The following is a 16,536-nucleotide window of genomic DNA, read 5'->3' as shown; positions in this document are numbered from 1 at the left end:
TTATTTTTTTATAGTGTTAATTTGGTTAGCACCTTGTTTTTTTTATTTTTTCTTAAAATTTTTAAATTTTATATAAATAAATTATAAATTATATTTAGTTTTTTTATCCTTTCTTTTTAAATAAATTGCACTTTTTTAAAATAATTTTAATAATTAATAAATTGCTGCTTTTAGATTTTCCCTTAATATTTTACGTTTTTTTAAATTAAGCAAGAAAATATAAAAAAATAATGGCAAGTGTTTTTTTTAGAAAATTTTCAATAATTTGGCACTTTTCATTTTAAATTATAAACTATTTTGGCACTTAAAACCTTTAAAAGGACAATTGTAAGCCTAAAAGTAGGCAATGTTTCAAGTATTTGTAATAACGCCTAAAAGTATAACATACTTTTATATAAAGTTTCTAAAAGTAGGTTTTTACATATTGTTCAAAGTTCAATCTAATTGTTATCATCATATAAAACCTTTTGTAAATGTTGCAAGCCCACAAGTAAGCAATACTTTAAGTAATTGTAGGTGCACCTAAAAGTATGTCATACATACTTTAAAGCAATAGAATAGTTTCTAAAAGTTAACTTCTACTTTCTCTATACAATTTCAAAAGGAGAGTGACAACAGGAGAGACAAGTAAACGTCAAGCAATTTTATAGTTTTAGAGAACAGTTGAGTTTTTTGAAAACTTCTAATATTAATGGACCAATTTCAATTCCGAAAATAAATAGAAATAATATCTTTTCATTCAAAGTTAAGTCAATGCAATATGTTCTTTACAATCATGACTAGAAAATCTCAATTTTAAGTCCAAGTTTGGACTATAAACTACATACTTTATAATCTTCACTACACAAGCTGTTCATCTCTCTTGGCTATATAATAATCTACTGGCACTGAAACTAAGATCACATCGTTATCATTCAATTGTAGATTATGTTTCTACAATTTCGCCATAAACTCTTGTAAATTCGTTCAACTATTAACAGTTCTATACAATCTAAGACAGTTCTTCAATCTATGATATCTAAAGAGTTCTTTACTCTCTCGACTATAAAATGATCACTTGATTCTTGACTATAGTTATGTAGAATGTATTCTAAGATCATTCAATTCAATCAACTATAGATAACTTCTATAAACTCTCTTTAATCTCTCGATAAAGACTGTTCTAAGTCTCGTAAATAAATAAATGTGTGTAAGACTGATCTACAGTCTCTCCACTAAAAACTGATCTACAGTCTTTCGACTATAAACTAATCTGCAGTCTCTCCACCATAGACTGATCTAGTCTCTTGACTATAGAATGATTTATAGTCTCTTGACTATAGAATGATCAATAGTCCCTTGACTATAGACCGATCGATAGTCTCTTGACTATAGACTAATCCACAGTGTCTTGACCATAGATCGATCTTTAGTTTCATGCAAATAAATAAATGTCTGTAATCTTACGAATATAGAATGATCTATAGTCTCTCGACTATACACTATAGACTGTTCTATAGTCTCCCGACTATTGACTTTCGATTAAAAACTGTTCTATATTCTCCCGATTATAGGCTGTTCTATAATCTCTCAACTATAGACTGTTCTAGTCTCTTGCTATAGACTGTTCTAAAGTCTCTCGACTATAGACTGATCTTTAATCTCTCGGCTATTGACTGTTCTAAAGCCTCTCGATTATAAACTTTTCTATAGTCTCTCAACTCAAGACTGATATATAGTCTCTTGGCTATAGACTGTTCTAAAATCTCTCGACTATACAATGATCGTTATTCTCTCGTCTAAAGAATGATCGTTATTCTCTCGTCTATAGACTGATCTTTAGTCTCTCGACTATAGATTGATTTTTAGTCTTTCGACTATAGACCGATCTCTCTCTATTGACTGTCTCTCGGCTATTGACTGCTCTAAAGGCTTTCGATTATAAACTGTTCGATAGTCTATTAGTCACTCGACTATATAATTTTTTAAAGTCTCTTGACTATAAACTCTTCCATTGTCTCTAAAGCGTAGACATATAGAGGGACTGGACTCTTCACTAGACTTTGCTATAGTCTCTGCGACACAGATTGCATACAGTTCTAGTCTATAGACGTTAAGACTCTCGGTTTTAAATTGCCATCTTTCAATTCCTCTCGAATATGAATTGTTCCATAGACTTTAATCGAAACACGAGTCTCTTGACAACTCGAAACTAGAGTTGGGACAATATAAACTGAAATAGAACTGTTTTCAGAACCTCTGCGGGTCTTTCCTGGAATTAAAAAAAGCTTATTCTCTGAAAACAAAACTGTTCTCAACGCTTTCACAATTTGAAAAGGGAAAAATCACAAGTTCAAAAGCTCTATTCAAATTTATAAAGGAATAAGGAATCTGATATGAACTTAAGATGGTCACACCTTTTCACATTTAACCAGAAATTTTAACCCATACTCGACCTACTTTTAGAATATAGAATTCAATTATTTTAAAACAATTTGCCATTATTTTTGTTTTAGTTAATAAATAAATTTGGACAAAAAAGAAAAATAATTTCAAAAATATGTATGTAAAAAAACTACAACTACTGCTTTCCTTTCTCTTCTGCAACTCTTTCATTTGCATGACGTTTGTAACAACAAAACTTTAAACCAACTCATTTATGATCCAACTACTTAAAAAAAAACTCTTGGAGAAGAGAGGCACTCACAACCGTAAAACGGAAACTAAATCACTTATTTTTTGTTTTGAAATGAATTAACAATTAAATGCTATTTTATCATCCAGCTTAACATCTGGTGTTGATGATGGCGATGGTAATGGTGCATTCGAATTGGCCACACTTAATTGTTGCTGAAAATGTTGTAAAGCCTGTTGGTGATAGAATGAAGAGGTTGGTATGTTGTTGGTAGCATCTCTACTATCATCTTCGGTCAAATCTTCAGCTGTTGCTTTAGTAATACTATCATTGTGTACACCACCACCATCATCCTCATCATAGTCCTCTTCGTCGTCTTCATCATCTAAATCGACTATGTCGAGACTGTTATTATTAGTGCTGTTGTGATGCTGTGACGATGTTGACTTAAGTGGTGTCGAGGTGGCGGTGGGTGTTTTAATAACCGATTTTAAATTTAAAGCCGCCAAAGTAGCAGCTGCCACACAAGCGGCCGCAGAATTTAAACTATCCTGTTGTTGCAATTGATGTTGCAAAATACTATTTCCTCCTCCTCCTTGAGTTGGATTACTACTAGGATCATTGTTATTGCTAATGCTGTGATTACTATTCGAATTTTGCATTGAACTATTGCGTCGTCTGAACAGAGAACGTAAAGCTATTTCAGGATGCTTTTTACGAACATGTTGACGCAAATGATCAGCTCTTTTGGTACGATGACCACAAACAGAACATACCATAGATTTACCTTTACCACATTCTTGACGCAAATGTCTTCTTAAGGTGCCATGACGTCGATAGGTGCGAAAACATTGTGGACATGTATAACTTTCTTCATTTCCCAAAAATGTTTCATAGTTACCGGTCATGTGCGGTGGTGGTGGTGGTAAGGGTGGCAAATGTTGCTGCAGTTGTTGTTGCAGATAATTTTGACTTTTCAATGATAAAGAACTTGAGCTGGGAGAAGTAAGTGAGGATGAGGAGGAGGTAGAAGTGTTCTTTAAATGATGAGAATGATGTTGCTGTTGTTGTTGATGATGATGGTGGTGTTGTTGTTGTTGTAATTGCTGTTGTTGAAGGTGCAGATGATAATGTTGTTGTTGTTGTTGCTGATGATGATGTTGGGAGGAGGAAGTGATATTGTTGTTGTTGTTGATGTTGGTAGAAGACACAAAGCCTGAAATTTGGTTTTTAGGGTTTGGTAAAGTTTTTTTTGTCTTTGATTGGATCTTGTTTGATTTTTTTTTCTTTTAGATTTTTATCATTAAAACAAAAAGCTTTTGTTTAAAACAGGATATTTGGTTAAATTTGTTAGAAAAAAATATAATTTCTTAATAAAAATAAATTTTTTTAAAGAAAATTATAACAATTTTAACAAAATTATATAAAAGAAATTAATTAGTGTTGTTGGTTGTAGGTTGTTTTAAACTTGTTGTTGGGGTAAAAAAGAAGCATGCCAATTTTGTTGTTTTAATGATTATTTTAGAGTTTGAGGTTAAGTATATTATTAAAAACGAAAGAAAACGAGCATTTCCTTCGCTATAACATTATTTTTGTTTAAAGTAGTTGCGTGGTGAGTAATAGAATTTTTGTTTTCAAAAAAAAAAAACACACACACACAAACAAGAGTTATTAAGTAGTGTTGAGTTGGGTTAAGAGTTTGTTTTTATTTTTTATTTGTTTAGTTTATTATATTAACTATTCTAAATTCCTTTTAGTATTCAGTATTTTTAGAAGAGGGTAGGTAGCAGAGTTTTAGCGTTTTTTTTTACTTTTTCAATCTTTAATTGAAAATCTGTTAATTGGATTATTTTTTGGGTTGTTGTTTTTGTTTTCAGCATTAACAAACATTTAAACAAGACATTTCAACAAAATGCACATAATTGTAGAATTTTTTTTTGAAGATAAAATTTTATATATAAAAAAACTTAATAAATAAATAAAATACACACATAACATAAATTTGGTTGTTGGGACGTGAGCGAGAGATGTTGTGTTGTTGTGAATGAGTAAAAAAATATTATATGTATTTGAAACTTAATATAAAAGAAAATATGTTATATATAGTTTACATTGTTTTGTTGCTGGAAGTATAAATTAATGTTGAAAAAAATTTTAATAAAAAAAAATATTTCAAAAAACTAATAAACTTAAGGAAAAGTTTAAAGCAAAATCTTCTAAATCAATATATAATATGTTATAAAGTTGTCAAATATTTGTTGTTATAATCTTTCTCTAACATTCTAAATTCTCTAACTTTTTGTTCCTTTATATCTTAATGTGATCCTGATTTAAATGATCGCAATTCAAAGCTCTCGACTTTTAGCCAAAACAAATCTAATTTTAGTTCTAAATGTTTTCTTTTAAAACCTGAGAGTACCTCGAACTTTGAACTTTAGCTTAAAATTCGTTCAATATTCCTTTATTATCTTGATAAGGAAATGATCTTCTCAAAAAAAAGTTTTTTTTTTTTGCTAGAATTAGATTCTAAAGTTTTCTTTTATATTAACGGTGATCTTGTTTAGTAAGATCTTGTGATCCTTACAAAATTATCTTTCTAGAACGATCTTTATAGAACGATCTTTAAATATTCATTAAATTATATTGATAGATATTTCCTAGAACGATCTTCTTTATATACATATTGATCTTCGTAAACTAAATGATCTTTATAGTATGATCGATCTTTATAGAATGCTTTCTTTATTAGAATAATGTTCTTTTCCCAAAAAAAAAAAAGAAAATTGTTCTTTTATCCGAAACTATTCATCTTTGAGAGGAATTAGATTCCCAAGTTCGATCAGAATATTCATCTTAGATCTTTATAGAACGACATTCTTCATAGAATGATTTTCGAATAAATGATCTTTTATAGTACGATCTTCATAGAATGTGTTCTTTTGATTAGAATGATCTTCTTGCCATTTTCAGCTTTTTTTAAGGGGAATTAGATTCTGAAGTTTCTTTTGTATTAGATTTTAAAGAATTTCAATCATAATGTATTATTATCTTTATAGACTGATCTTTACAGAACGATCTTCATACTATGACCTTCGTAGAAAGAACTTCATAGAATGCTACTATTCCGAAAATTATCTTCATAGAAAGATCTTGTTAGAATGATCTTCATGGAACGATCTGATCGAAATAGAACGATAATGATCTTCATATAATGATCGTGGCCTTCATAATTCTCACCATAGAATAATATTTTTGTACCGATATTCATATAACGATGTAATGATATAATGATCTTCGTAGAAAGATATTTATAAAAAGATATAAAGATCTTCGTAGAAAAATCTTATTAAGATGATCGTCATAGAACGACCTAATGATGTTTATAAAATGATCTACATAAAAATAAAAGATATTCGTAGAATAATCTCCATAATATGATCTTTATATACTGATATTCATATAACGATCTTATGAAGTAATGTTCTTCATACAAGGATCGTATGATATAATAATCTTCATAGATTGATCTGAGTATAATGATATTCATAAAATGATTACAATGATCTTCATAGAATGATATTTTCTTTACAAAAATCGCTATTTTGTTTGAAACAATTTATTTTTTTGGAATTGAAATGTGAAGTTTCTGAAATTTTTATATTTATATTTCCAAAATTATGTTGATTAGAATGATCTGGATCAGAATGATCTGTATTAGAATGATCTGGATCAGAATGATCTGGATCAGAATGATCTGGGTCAGAATGATCTGGATCAAAATGATCTGGATTAGAATGATCTGGATCAGAATGATCTTGATCAGAATGATCTGGATCAGAATAATCTGGATCAGAATGATCTGGATCAGAATGATCTTGGTCAGAATGATCTGGATAAAAATGATCTGGATCAGATTGATCTTCATAGAAACCAGACTGTAACACGACTACTATCAGATTTAGCGATAATATTAATGAAACCACAAAGGAGTTGAGAGAAGCCTTGTTATTACAAGTTCACAATTGCTTCGGGTAATTAAACACTTAAGCAAGAGAGAAAGCTTTTTTCTCATTAGATTGTTAAATATTTGTGTGGGAAGCCCCTCTATACATTCAAATCTAAATCAAAATCATTTAAAACCCATCTCTTTAAAACATCCTTAATATCTTAACAATATCTCAAAAAATTTCCTAACAAATTTTCTCAAACAAATAACTCTCTTACGTTTTCCTTAATATTTCCATTAAAAAATCCATAAAGCAAAAAAGAAATTTTTTTTTTACATGATTAAGCACGGCTTTATTTTCAAGTTGTAATTAAGAAAACAAAAATCTTAAAAAAAAATCCACAGATTTAAAGATAATGAAGTTTAATATATATATTTTTAGTTTCTTTATTTAATATTATGTAAACGTCTCAAGTGATCGGATAGTTTAAAATTATGATGAAAACCACGATTACAAAGACGGCAAACGAATTTTTTCGGTTGATTACATTCACTGCGCATATGACGTTTCAAAGTCGATACAGTTTGATATTTACGACCACAATTCAAACAATTATAGGGATAATTAACGATCATACTACTATCATTGACATTGACCAGAGCATCAGAGATGTCATAGGTCGTTGTATTGCTAGAGGAGGTATTATCTAGGCGTTCCGTTTTCACCGACAATTTGGCAGGCGGTCTAAAGGCATAAGCAACAGATGAAGAAGGAAGAAGAGAAAAAACAAAACAAAGAATTTTAATGGTTTTTTTTGGTTACTGACATTAGGAGTAGAATCAATTTTTAGTGAAAGTGTTTAAGAAAGTAGTATGTTGTTATTACCTGCGTTTCCTAACACTACGAGTAACCTGGGTAACAACCGTTGAGCGCATATTATGATTACGATACGAACGACGTTTCGGTATGATTAAACGTTTATTGGGATTGCTGGCGATGACAGCAGCTGTTGCCAATGGTATTAGAGGAGCCGTCTCAATAATTAAGGAGTGACTTGACGACAAAGAGGAACTTGTGTTGGCAGTTAGGGCGGTGGTGGTGGTGGTGTTGGTGATGTTGGTATCTATGGCTGAAGTACAACTAGAACTAGTGGCAGCTAGTAAATTATGTTGTTGTAGTTGTTGATGATGATGCTGTTGATGAGTATGATGTTGTTGATGATGATGATGATGATGTTTAGAATCATTTGTGCTTGTTTCGTTTCTTTCTGCAGAGTAGACAGAAAATATAGAAAGAAATAATAACAACATCATCAAAATATCATTCAAATTTTTGCAATCAATCATTAACATTAATAATTTTTGGGTTTGGGTTTTTGTTTTTTTTTTTTTTTTTTTGTAAATAATTAAAGCAGACCAGAGAAAGCTTAATTTTTGTGTGTTTTTTAATTAAAACTATTTTCAAAGAAAATTGTTAAAATTTTCTTTTTTTCAAGTTTTTTTTTTAACTTCAAGCAACAAAAACGTTTTTTTTTTTAGGTTTGTGTATAAAAAAGATTTTAAAGAAAAGTATCAAAAATTAAAAAAAAAATCAGTAACACCACATCACCACCACACTTTTTTTGGGATTAAAGTATTTTTGTTGTTGTTTTTTTAGGTAATTAAGAAAAATTATGAAAATTATATAAAAATATCATTAAACAATCCAAAGAATAAAAAAAACAAAGTTATTACTACTAAATTTGTTTCATTATTTAATAACAATATAAAGAAGTTAATGCCAGCTTATACCAAAGTTTAAGAGAAGAGAAAAACTAAGAGTTAAAAGAAAATTATAAAAAAAACTTAACTACATTTAATGTATATTTTAAAAAATATATTCAGCATTTTGAAAATATAAATAAAATTTGTATAATAAAATTATTTTCATTTAGCAACAAAAACAACAGAGATTAGCATGTTTTAGAAATGCACACGAAAAAAAAATAAATTTGCATTTTTTTCATGAGCGCCTTATACAGACTTAAGGATTTTTATTTTTTTGTTTCAAACACAAACCCAACTATGTAAAAGAACTAGGTCAAGGTCATTTGAATATAATGTACACACCATACATACCAACTCATTTATGTATATGTATGTTTGTTCACCCAGACTTTTTCCCCCAAACGTCTTAACATCAAATGGTTTAGCTTTTGTCAAGAGGGAACTCTTTGTAAACGAAAACAAAGTTATGTAATTGATACCCTTTTTAAGCGAAAGTAGAGATAAAGGTCTCTTCAGAGTACCCTAGTAATCTAGAGGGTAAATAGTTAAAAAAAAAAAAATTAAGCAAAAACTTATCATTGCCTGGCATGGAAAACTATTGGACTCTTTATCTTTCATTGCCAGTGAACTTTTTGTACACGAGAGTAAGATTTTCCTATTAAAGATCTTAATAAGCGAAAGCAGAGATAGTCGTCCCTTTACAGTCCCCTAGTAAACTAGAGAGTGAATAGTAAAAAAAAAAACAAAACTCAAGCAAACATCTTTATTGTCGTGCTTCTATGGGACTAGCTATCTGTCACAGATGTTTCAATAGCAAGTCATATGGATAGCCGTTAGCTAGGCTTAACCCTTAGCGTTAGGTTAAATAGGTATGTCGGGTTGGTTCGGCCAAAATTCTGATTCCAGTACAAACTTGGCTTTTGCACCAGATCTTTATAAATCTTAGGAAAATAACAAAAGTTTTGAAAAACTAACAAAAGTTTTCAAAAACTAGAACACAAAACTGAATGTCTTCCTAACATCAGGATTTTCAGTTAAAGCGATATAGTAAATAGGTAAGTCGGGACGATCCGTACGAACTTCTAGTTTAATCTTCACTTTTTTGTTTTAAATAAACCCAATTGTGGTCATATTTAAGACGACGTTATAGTAGAGTGAAAAAACAATAACTATAAATCACAAATCAATTTCAAATTAATATATGACATAGTAGTTTTCGAATAACGAAACGGAGAGCGGAAATTAGGCCTCGAGATTTTTGAGACATGGAGTACGAAATGAACCCCATTTTGACCACATTTGGAGCGATAAATCCTTTTTTATAACTTGTTTCATATTCATAATAACTGTTCCTAAAGTTCAATCATTTAGAAATATACTCTGGATCCAGCCAAGGAAAATTTTGTATTATGGTACTTATTTACAAACGAAAAATACCTCAGTACCGACTTGACATATAGAAGAACTTTCAATAGATTACTCCTTAAACGATTCCATAAAGTTGACCTTAAACTAATCCAAATACTAGTTTAGAATATAGCTAATTGCAAAATCAAAAGCCCAGTTCATAAAATAGTCAAATAACATGTCCATAGAATAGCCAATCGACTTGTCCATGGAATAATCAATTGAAAAGTCTATGGAATAATCAATCGACAACCTATGGAATAATCTTCGATAATCGATGAAATATTCAATATACAAGTCCGTAGAATATCCAATCGACTAGTACAGGGAATAGTCAATCGACAAGCCCATGGAATAGTCAATCAAAAAGTCTTTGGAATAGTCAATCGAGTACACCATGGAATAGTCAATCGACAAGTTCATGGAATAGTTGATGGACAAGTAAATAGTCCATGGAATAGTCAATCTACAAGTCCGTAGAATAGCCAATCTACTAATCCAAGAATTAATCAATCGAAATGTCTATGGAATATTGTCATTCGACAAAACCATGGAATAAATCGATTAGTTCATAGACTAGTCAAGAGATTTCTTCATAGACTAGTCAATAGGCAGACCATGAAAAAATAACATTCTTTTTTTTTGTCTCCTTTGTGGAAGCTAGTTGTACGAGGTTTATTGGATGCTATACATCCTGACTGGACACAGGACTGAGCAATAAATTTTGCCAAAGTGGTCAAGCGAAATATGACAAATGGTAGTTAAAATAGCGAAACGCTTTCTCTGACATTGTTGATTGACATCAAAGCACCTTAAGCGTGACGTTATTTCCTAATACACGGACCTATTCTGAATAATAAACTCCCTGGGAGTTTGTTTGTTTTCTTTTGTGTACTTTAGGTACAGGAAAAGAATGGTTCATAATTGGACCAGAAGAATGAATATATACTTCTAAGATAATTAGTTCATTCAACGATACAGACCTCGATTTTGTAGGACAGTCAAATACATCTTATACAAATTCTTTGTTCCGCAACTGATATAGTAACTCTAACGTGACTTATGTCCAGGAGGTCGGTCTATTTTTATTTCAAATTCTACTTTTGTTTGGAATTCTACTTTTGATCGGCAAAGTATTATCTGATAGTGGATTTTATCAGAGAAGATTTATGGAAAATTCTGTTACAAAACTTTAAAACAAAATCATTAACAGAGAAATGCTCAAGATTTGATTTGAAATGAATCTTCTTCAAATGAACTTCCATATAAATCTCTTCAGATGGGAATACAATTCTAGAACTTACTGCTATTCCTTTCCACGTATAACAGGTCCCATAGTTGAATAGGTGTAGTTTACGGATCTCATGCATCCTTCTTCCTTCTTCATCCTTATAATACGTTTCACCTTGATCATTGATCCTCTTTGTCAACTTTTATCTTTGTAGTTTATCGTAATTTTCCTTTTAGAAATAAATCACATGGACAATTTACATTAAATAGGAAGACGCATAGGAGATCGTTTAAAATAGATCGTAATTTTCCTTTTTTTGGAATTAATCAGGCGAATGATTGGCATTAAACCTAAAGCCGATTTACCCTACAAGTGATCGCATAAAACAGATCATAATTTTCACTTTTTTTAGATGAAATCCAGTGCGCATTTTAGTATAATTCCCATATTGAAGATGAAACTTTCTAAACTTGTTTTAAGCTTAAAAGACTTAAGCCGGAGTTATTGAGATGTTGCAAATTTACAAGATCTTAATGAAATAGGATTTCATAGTTTGTATTTTACTAGTGAAACTTTGAGAGCATGTTTACAATTTCGTATAGAATAGATTTTTAGTCTTTTACATTTTCTTTAAAGGAAGTTAGTATTGCTATGTAAGCTTTCCGGTTTTGTTTAGTTTAAAATTACTACACATGTGTACATGTTGCACATTTACAATACCTTATTTGAAAGCATGTTTACAAGTTCGTCTGAAATAGCTTTTTAGTCTTGTAAACTTTCTTGAAAAGAAGTTAATATTGCTGTGTAAATTTTCCGGTTTTGTTAAGTTAGAAAGAACATGTCTACATGTTGCACTTTTACAATATCTTATCGTATGATTTCGTTCTTATTCTGCCATTTGCAAACTCTACAGTTACTTATTTAGATGTTGCATATTTACAAGTTCTTAATGAAATGTACAAGGTGTAAAGAATTGATGTAGTTTTATTGTTACCAACAGCTTTGTAAATTTCTAAAATTTAAAAGACAATGCAATGTATTATAGAGCTGTTGCTTTTTTATAAGATTGTATCTTTTGGAAAGAGTTTTTAGTCTTGTAAAAGTGCTATTGCAAACACCATTTCTATCTTGTTATAATGTTGCATATTTGAAAGTATCTTAAAAAAAAGTAAATCCTACTATACAAACTCTTTATGTGCAGCTATCTAAACTGGTTAAGTTTACAAGGCATAAACTCATTTATACACATGTTGCTTAATTACCAGATCTTAGGTATAAATTTGTAAGTCTTCTCTCTTTCTTGAGAGAGAGAGAGAGAGAGAGAGAGAGTAAATCGTAGTTTTGCATGTGTTTAGCTATTGGAAACTTTACCAATTGTTTAAGTTTACAAAGCAAAACATGAGCTCATTAAGATGTTGCATATTTACAAGATCTTCTTATGGTATAGAGCTTGTTAAACTTGAATATATTCTATTGTAAACTGTGATGTGTTTCTGCAATGGTTACGTTTGTAAAACAAACCTTTTAAATGCAGTTTTGGTGTTGCAAACCTTGTTAAACTTGCATATATTCTATTGTAAACTGTGATGTGTTTCTACAATGGTAACAAACCTTTGAAATGCAGTTTTGGTGTTGCAAAACATGTTTTTTTTAAATGTTGCATATTTACTAGAACGTATGGAATAGAGCTTGTTAATCTTGCATTTGCTCTTAAGAGTAGTAAATAATATTTTGATATTTTTTACCATTGCAAACTGTGATGTGTTTCTACAAAGTTTACGTTTGTAAAGCAAACCTTTTAAATGCAGTTTTTTTATTGCAAACCATGGTATTATTAAAATGTTGCATATCTACTACATCATATGAAATAGAGCTTGTAAATTTTGCATCTATTCTTAAGAGTAGTATTGTTTATGTTTCTACAATGGTTACGTTTGTAAAACAAGCCTTTTAAAAGCAGTTTTGGTGTTGCAAAAGATGGTTTTATTAAAAACGTTGCATATTTACTCGTATGAAATAGAGCTTGTTAAACTTGCATTTACTTTTAAGAGTAGTATGTTATGTTTCTACAATAGTAACGTTTGTAAAACAAGCATTTTAAATGCAGTTTTGATCTTGCAAAACATGGGGTTATTAAAATGTTGTATATTTACAAGATCTTCTTATGGAATAGAGCTTGTAAAGCTTGCATATACTTTTTAAGAATAGGATTTGCAAACTGAAATGGTAGAAATGGATTTTTGGTCTTGTAAACTTATTTAGATGAAGTAAAACATATTTTATTACATTTTACTTTAACAAACTATAGCAATTTTCAAAATCTATTCAAGTTTGCAAGGGCAAAACAAAATTTAACATAAAATATGACTTCAGCTATATCATGTCATGAATAATAATGATTGACAATGATTAAACAAAGTTAACAAATGTTTATTTTTTTTATTTTGTTAACAATATTTAAATACCCTTTGCAAATTTAACAAGCAATTAAATAACAATTGCATCATGTTTTGAAAAAAAAAAAACATGTGTGCGTGTGTGTGTGTGCACAGCGCATAATAATGACAGAAATAATTATTTAAAATAATGATTATTTGTTAAAGAGAAACCTGTTTCCCCCAAAAAAAAAAATATTTTTTTATAATAATTGTTTAATAAAGATAATTATAACGAGAGAGGGAAGGAAGGGGGGGGTAAATAATGTTGCAAAAATTAATTTCATATTATGATGGGAATAGCCAGCAAAAAAAAAGGGGTTTTGGAAATTTTCAAAAAAACATTTATAATTATTGTTCTAAACAATACTTTCCAAAAGTATTGTTTTTTATAAACTTTTTTGCTTAAACTCTCAAGAAATGTCTAACATTAGACTAGACTGCTGATGTGCATTTCATAAAATCCAAAAAAACTGCTGCTAAGAAGAGGGGAGATAGCAGGGGCAACTCAACAACATATTATTTAAATGATTTTTTTTTGTTTGCTTAGTTGATTCGTTTGTTTATTGCAAATGATTGTCTAATATTTTTGTGACCTTGAACTTGACTATAAAATTCCCGGCAAGTTTAAATCTTTTTTTTGTATAAAATCCAAACAAAAATAAACAATCAAACAAATACTAGTTATGGCGGCTAGTAAGCTTAAGCAAATAAACAACAGAACAACAACAACAACAACAACAACAGCATCAACATCAAAGACTGTGAAATAAAAAATGACTAGCTGCTGTCTGCTGCTGCATGTGAGCTGCTTAAAACTCAAATCAACATTCACCAGCTGTTGCTGTTGTGATGTGTACCAGCTACCAGATAATAAAAAATTTTAATTTTAGAATGCATTTTCTACAGTTTCATTGTTATATTTAGCAACAAATTGGGTGAAAGGTGGAAAATTTTGCCCTTAGTAAATAAATGCAATCAATTTTGCAATAATGGAAAATTGGTTTCTCTCTCTACACAGTAGATTAAACTTGATTTTATTTAAAAATTAATTTTTTCTTTAAAAAAAGAGATTTATATTTGTTTAAAAAAAACTAGTATAAAGAAACCATATTGCAAACATAGTAAATTTACAAGAGTAGCTTTTAAACTAAATTGTAGAAGTGTAACTCTTTCCTTTGTAAGCTTATTAGTTTTTAAACTATTTTATTACTCTATAAGGTCATTGCATATTTACCACATTTTGTTTGCAAACTGTAGCATTTGCTTGTTTAGCAAGCATTTCTTTAAACAAAAGCATCAATAAAGAAAGAAATACTTATTTTAAAGCAAAAACCCCAAAAAGAAGAAAATACTAAATAGAAATACTCTTACATGTTGCATTATTTACTATGCCAGTTTGCAATAGTTGTAAACTTTTAGTCCAAAGAGTTTTCTATATATGTATAGTACATTTTGGTCTTGCAAACTATACAATTTAAAAGATCACCTTAGAAAAGTATTATTAATAAACTCGTTGCTTATTTACGTTGCAAGGTTTATAATCTTTTGCTTAAACAGTTTCTTATACTTATAAAGTTTTTAGTTTTGCAATATATAGCAAAATATTATACAATATGGTATATTTACTACACCAATTTGCAATGTTTATAATATTTTCTTTTAACAGGTTTTTGTATATAGTTTTAGATCTTGCAAACTGTGGCATTTGTCAAGTTTAGCAAGCACTTTAAAGCGCTTAACTTTTAAAGCTAAATACTTGTTATTGTGGTCTATTTACCACACCAGTTTGCCAGGATTGTAAACATTTACTCAAACCCATTTTTTTTTGTAAAAAGTTTTAAATCTTGTGTATCGTAGTATTTGCCAATTTAGGTGGCATTTTATAAGCATAATAGCTTTGAAGAGCGAATTACTCGATGTTGTGGTATATTTACCACATCAGTTTGCAATGGTTGTTATATTTTACTCAAACAGTTGGTGGTATATTGGTTTTGGTCTTGTCAGTTTAAGAGGCATTTTAATACTCTCTATTATGGTATATTTACCACACCAATTTGCAATGGTTGTAGTATTTTGTTCAAACTGATTCTCTTATATGGTTTTTAGTATTGCAAACTATAGCATTTGCCACCAATAGCTTTTGAAAATCGAAATACTCGCTGTTGTGGTATATTTACCACAACAGTTTGCTCGGGTTTTAATCTTATACTCAAACAATTTTGCAAATTGTATAATTTTTCTTGTTTAACAAGAATAGATTTTAAAAGCTAAATACTTGCTGCAGTGGTATATTTACCACACCAGTTTGCCATGGATGTAATCTTTTACTCAAATAGTTTAAAGTTTCAGTTTAAAGAGTATTAGGTCTTGCATATTGTAGCATTTGTCAAGTTTAACAAACATTTTGTAACAAATAGCTTTAAAAAAACTAAACACTGTCAGTTTATTGTATATTTACCACATCAGTTTGATAGAGGTTTCAACTTTGACTCGAAACATTTTCTTATATAAAGGTTCGAGTGAATTAAACTTTGAAGGTTTGTTTTATATTCACATAGAAACTCCATAGTCTAGAGTTGTTATATTTACTACACTAGTTTTATTGCAATGTTGCAAATTAACAAGGTCTTAGTCCTGTAGTAGTTTTTAGTCTTGCAAACTTTCTTAAATCGTTTATATCATAGTCTAGTTCTCATGAAATGAAAGTTTGCAAACTGTTATGGATTGGTTTGTTGAGATCTTGCAGATGTACAAGATCTATAGGGAAAAATATTTGAGATTTGCAAACGTTTTTAAGGGAATGTTAAGATGTTGCATATTTACAACATCTTGTTGGAATAAGGTTTGATGTAATGCTTGTTGCAAACTTGAGTTAAAAGTAAAACATTATTTCGAATATGGTAATGGTATTGCAAACTGTAGCATGGTTTGGTCTTGCATATTAAAAAAAATTTCTTAAGGGAGTTGTATATTTGTTGTTGTATGTTTGCAAGAGCTTATTGGAATGTGTCTTAGTAGAGCAAGAGTATAAATGGTTTCATAAGGATTTTTTTAAACTTTAGCTAAAGTCTGTTAAATGTTGTTGCATATTTGCAAGTGCTGTTGCAAGTTTTAACGGGTTTTCTAGGTATTT

General features: G+C 29.7%; 1 protein-coding gene across 11 annotated transcripts in view; it reads right to left on the bottom strand.

The window, feature by feature from the left end:
* Positions 1–16,536, bottom strand: part of LOC111685995 (longitudinals lacking protein, isoforms F/I/K/T) — a 171,437-nt gene that overhangs the window by 137,583 nt on the left and 17,318 nt on the right. Inside the window, exon 6 of one of the 11 annotated variants that reach the window (XM_046955537.1) lies at positions 285–3,830. The exons of the other annotated variants lie outside the window; for them this stretch is intronic. Within the exon in view, the coding sequence (XP_046811493.1) occupies positions 2,734–3,830 (1,097 nt within the window). The 3' untranslated portion in view covers positions 285–2,733. Of the gene's footprint in view, positions 1–284; positions 3,831–16,536 lie in introns of those variants that run through there. 11 annotated transcript variants of the gene reach the window in all.

Source organism: Lucilia cuprina, chromosome 6, assembly GCF_022045245.1.
Source record: "Lucilia cuprina isolate Lc7/37 chromosome 6, ASM2204524v1, whole genome shotgun sequence".
Lineage (NCBI taxonomy): Eukaryota > Metazoa > Arthropoda > Insecta > Diptera > Calliphoridae > Lucilia > Lucilia cuprina.
The sequence above is the reverse complement of the archived record's forward strand: the minus strand, read 5'-3'. Positions and strand labels throughout refer to the sequence as shown.